This window comes from Dermacentor andersoni, chromosome 8 (assembly GCF_023375885.2).
Source record: "Dermacentor andersoni chromosome 8, qqDerAnde1_hic_scaffold, whole genome shotgun sequence".
Lineage (NCBI taxonomy): Eukaryota > Metazoa > Arthropoda > Arachnida > Ixodida > Ixodidae > Dermacentor > Dermacentor andersoni.
This window is the reverse complement of record NC_092821.1, coordinates 47483875-47489222: the sequence shown is the minus strand read 5'-3', so window position 1 is coordinate 47489222 and position 5348 is coordinate 47483875. Positions and strand designations below refer to the sequence as shown.

Here is a 5348-nt window from a genome sequence, read left to right as displayed (position 1 = left end):
TAGTACAGCTCAAGAAGAACTCCTCTCGCTCGCTCCCCCAGGTGACACAGAGCTCGGTATGAAATTCCGTCAGGCCCTGGCGCTGATGTGCGGCTACACAAAGCTAATGCTGCCTTAAGTTCGTGGATCGAGAATGGTAGATCCAACCGGTGATCACGTAGTGGCGGACAGCTGCTCGAAGGCGATGGAATGTTGGTAAGTTCCAGTAAGTTTATATTACAGTCACCGCCTATGTTTCTCCAGTCTATTCTGGTAAGCATAAAATAGTAATTTTTCTAGAAGGACTAGAAAGCTTTCGTTATTACCATCAGGTGGTGATACAAAACAGCGAAAACATAGGATCCACAATGTACCGTTCGCGCTTCGTAGTGTGGTGTGGTTTTTGAGAGATCTGCAGTCAAGTCTCATGAAAGCTTTCTGACACCATCTGCATCACACCTCTGCCGCGGTGGTTTGGTCTATTTAGAAAGAAGCTTTGATATCCGGGCAAGGAAATGACATCATCTTCTGACCGAAAGCCCTAAACCTTAGCCAATTGTATTATAGTACGTGGCATCAGAATGCAGTGACATGTTGCATTTTTCGCGTTTCTGATAATCGAATTCCCCCCGCACATGTTTGTATAATACGACATATTGAGCTACAAAGTAGAGCGAGACCAGGGTTGGGCAAGGATACTTTGCATTTCATGCATGATACGATACAAGATACACGAGCAACAAGTATGTGCGATCAAGATACAAGATACTACCGCAATTATTGTATCCGATATGATATTGTAGCCATTTGTATCTTATGATACTTGGATACATTCGCAAATTTCTTATTATACAGGGTGTTTGAGCGAATACTCAAATTTTTCACAGAAGTGCCTGAGGTGGGTACCACAAATATAGCCCATCAGCTAGTCTGATTGAAGAGGCGGTCATTATTACCACAAAGAATTAAAATGCATATTCGATTAAAAATCACTAAATATGTTGCTAACTAAATATATTAATCCACATATTGCAATCTACAAGTTCTAGTGGTTGAGACTGCAAGACATGTCCATTTGAAAAGAATTGTGGATAACACGATTCACGAGATATGTGCCGTCAAACTTGCGGTTAAAATGCACTGTCGTTCCACCTAATTTCTTAACAAAACGTGTTTTTATACATTCAAGCACAAAACTAACTGGAACGCCAACGCATTTTTCCGCAAAGTTCTTAAAGTAATAGACAGTTTTAGTTACACTTACGTAGAAACTTCACTTGAAAAGCCTACATACCTTACGGGCACGCCATCTGAAACGCTTTTATCTACACGTACGCTACGCGCGCCAAGTGGGAACACGTAGCTTCATCTATCGGGGAATATGAACACTGCGATAGCCAATTCAATCCAAGATGAGTATTTCAGCCAAGCCAGTGATGTGCATTGATGCGTTCAGGTCATTGTCTCAGCAATGCCTGGAAGTGCGTTGTGCAAGCGTTACCTGCAGTCATCGTTGTCCTGGAATGCAATAGATGACCTGTTGAAGACAAAACGCAACGAGAGCTTCTGAAAGGTTCGCTGGACGACTTGGAGTACCACTTCAGGCACAAGAGAACGTCGGAGTTGCTTTGCTATCGGTCGCAGCGCGGACTGCTCGACATCGACAACATAGAGCCATCACTGTTCAGGCAGCAGTTTGGGTTTGAGAAAGAGGATTTCAATGACTTATTTCGTGCACTTAAACGGCCGGATACCATGAAGAGTGCTCAAAATGTGATTGTGCGCAGTCGGGAGGCGTTATGTGTTACGCTTCGACACCTTGCCTACCCAAACAGGTGCTGCGATCTCGAAGCCATATTCGGCAGGCATTCATCTGTGATGCCGAGTGTGGCGTCAGAAGTGATTTTCTACACCGTAAGCGAGTTTCAGCACCTGCTTGAAGACTGCAACAACCATGACTGGCTGTGTCCTGCCACCGTTGGAGAGTTGGCAAATGTACGTTTTCCAGCCTCGGGCTGGTACTGGACAGAAACATGAACAGTTGTTTTTGCTGCCTGTATACACAACGTCATTTTTTTGTCCCTGTATAGTACTGTGCCTTGTTTTCACTGTTATTGCGTCTGTTCTGTTATATTGAGTATTAAAGTTGCAGCGGTAAATGGGAATAAGAAAATTCGAAATTCACAAGCCATCAAACGAACACTGCCGTCGACATGTGCCGGTATAACATAGTGAAAACAATAGCCATAACAAGCGGTAGTTTTGCGATCACTGGAGCTACTCGTATTCGCAAATAAAACATCTATAAAGCAGTTACATTTGTCACACACAATCAACCTATGTTCAAAAAGTTATTTTGACACAGAAATCTTAAGTCTCTTAAATTTAGGCCGAACGGCACATCACCTCGGCAAGTTTCGCATAAAATAGCCATGTAAACTACATTATACGTGATCAGTGCAGGTTGTGCATTTCAAGCTACAAAGTTTCACTTAAATACATAGAAAGACATTATGGGCGATGTCCTCTACGACAGAAGGTTCTGTCTAGAAAGGTTATTAAAAGAACTGATACCATTTTATGCTTAACTACAGCCTGAGCTTTGATCACATTTAATAATCTCTTGCAGGCTATCCAAAACCATGGTGCAGCGCTGACAAACCGCTGGGCATTTATCCATGGCACGGCACGTCCTATATGCCGACCCAAAAGGAACCAACGCGACTATTTTTCTGGCCATAAGCGGATGCACATTCTCAAGTACCAGTCGGCGATGTGTTCGAATGGCATTGTGTGCCAACTTGACGGCCCTTGTCCTGGAAGGCAGCATGATGAAAGTAGATTGCCCTGTGTACGGTGTAAAAAACTGCATTTATATTGTTACGAGGCAGTCAGGTACCTGGAATGGCTTGTCTCTTTCATAAATATATCATGTTCAGGGAGGTAAGTACGGACGAAAATTGCTTTGGTGCCAACCTGAGCCTTGCTCTCCTCCCTTTTCATTTTGATATGTTTGAAATAGTTTTTCATGTATGTTTACACTTGCTTTTAGATAGCTCTCTTGACCCCTTGAGGCACAGTTGGTCATGGAAATGCTTTATTGAAGTACTAATTTTAACAGGACAGATGTAGTCTCATTGTGTTAGTAAATTGAATTCCTTTTTGTTGTTGTTGTTGCAGGTATACTCCAGTGCAGTGGCCTCTATGCGAAACATTTACGGTGATCCTGCCTACCCACTGAAGCCAGTCTTAATGAAACTCTATGGCGGCTCTTCCCTGACGACAATGCAGTTGGCATTCAACAGTAGCGTGAGTCGTGTTCGCCAGGCTGTTGAATGGAGATCTGGGAAGGTGGTCACTAAATTTGCATTTCTGGATTTTAAGAAGAATCAGAAATTGCTGCGACAACAAGTCGCTCACATGTACAAAGCAGCCAGTATTCTATCTGTCACACGTGTTTGTGCGGCAGCCACGTGTCTCAATACTTTGAACTTCTTCCACCTAGTCTACATGAGTGCCTGAGGCCACATCACTGAAGTACTTAGTTTCAAACATAAGGCTTTATACTTTCCAGATTGCCTTTACCCTTGTAGAAGTGGTTCATATTAGCTGTCATGTTTTTATATGTTTAGTGCCTAACTGCACATAACTTGTCTGAAGCACATTGCTTCCAACGTTTCTTTGTTGCCAGCTTTCTTTTTCGGCTCTGTGTAGTCTCACTGTCAACGACACACTATTGCGTGTAGATACTGTAATAAAGTTGACTTACAACATGTGTGTAATGTTAAGATGAGTTTGTCCCTCTTATTGCAAATATAATGCCGAAATATACAGCGTTGTTTTAATTGTTGTTTCTTACAACATATTCCTGCGTGTTAATTTTGTTCAAAATGTTTTCCATGATGCCCGTAAAACTTTGCTGCTGAGCTGTAAACATGCGGCACTCTTCAGCCCTTTCGCGCCTTTGCTCGGCACGTTCTTCCGCCGTCTGTCGCCATTCCTCAGCGCATTCTTCTGCCCTCTGTCGCCTTTCCTCAGCGCGCTCTTCCGATCCTATGCGTCTTTCCTCTGCCTTGTCAAAGGCGTTTTGATTCAGTTCTTGCTCTTTCAATTCTATTTCCCTAAGAGTTATCTCTTTTTTTCCAGGCATGGTGCTGTCCCTCCAGTGCGATGTGCCTCGATTCGATGACGAAGTACTTATGCTTCATAAATTGATCATGCTTCATCCGTTTTTCCATGAAGTCACAGTAAGCATGTTCAAGCCCTCCAGTCCGATTTCTTTTTCCTATATGATACGGCAAATTAGGAAAATGCACCCTTAGTAAAAATACATCAGTGAGACGACACATTTTTAAGAGTGATTTTGTGCAAACTCATTTTTTGGGCAACTTACTCACACACAAGATATTATTCTTTTTTTTTCTGTACCTTTTCTGTACCTACTGGCTTGGCGTCACAGATGAGAGCACTACATTAATTTGGGACACGTTTATCCATACAGACTCTAACATGCCTACACAAACATCACAAGCTGCTTTGTTCGTCTACTAATACGATAAGGAACGAACCACGGATGGTCTTGAGTGCAGAATAGAATTGGCATACTACAATAAGCATCAACGTAATAATTTACTCAGGAGCACGAGGGTAGTGTGCAGAAACATATATGAGATGCTGCTATACGTGCCAAAGGTATAATTATTGAGCATGAGGCCAAAACCTTTTAACATGCCTGCTTGGATTACCAATCAAAAATATATTTGATAGCAGTTCTCCTGTCAACGGCACCTTGTGCCAGTTCGTCTCATTACTAGTATTCGCTGTTGTCAACATGCACGCAGGTGGAAATGAAAAGCCAATAATTTTCAGCGGCTCATAAATGCAACTAATTGAGAAAGTATTCTTACCGCGGCCGCGCGTGGACTAACTCCTAGGTGGCTGTGGCTGATCCACGTTTCCTTCGGCACCCTGACGTGCATTCGTTGGTGGGCTGCTGATGCTTGCCGATGAAGGCACTTGACTGCACTCTGTGCTACAACTGGGGCTGGACACAGTCGGTGCATCGTCCATGTCGAGTTCAGGCGGAGGGTAGGACTCCTCGATGCCCTCAACGTCGTCGCATCCGCCCAAAGTTTTCTACAAGAGCTGCGTCGCTGTATTTCCGCCAGCGCCTGAAATTGTACCAAACAGACCATAAAACTAGACCCCGCTGCATCGACCGCACAGAGGACTAGAGGGAGAATTTGCGAACCTCCACAGGCGTTGTCCAACAATGCGTAGGCATTTACTGGAAGTTGGAAGGCCAACCCGTAAATTTTTTGTAAGTTAACCCTTGAAACTTCTTGGTCGTTTTCCCACGTCAAAATTTT

At 43.5% G+C, this 5348-nt stretch overlaps 1 protein-coding gene across 1 annotated transcript; it reads left to right on the top strand.

The window, feature by feature from the left end:
• The first annotated feature begins 1391 nt into the window (after window positions 1-1391).
• Window positions 1392-3501, top strand: LOC126526282 (uncharacterized). Its single transcript, XM_072284061.1, has 4 exons — window positions 1392-1460; window positions 1543-1974; window positions 2609-2830; window positions 3160-3501. Exons 1-4 carry the CDS (start codon window positions 1392-1394, stop codon window positions 3499-3501), a joined length of 1065 nt encoding a protein of 354 aa, XP_072140162.1.
• The last annotated feature ends 1847 nt before the right edge of the window (window positions 3502-5348 follow it).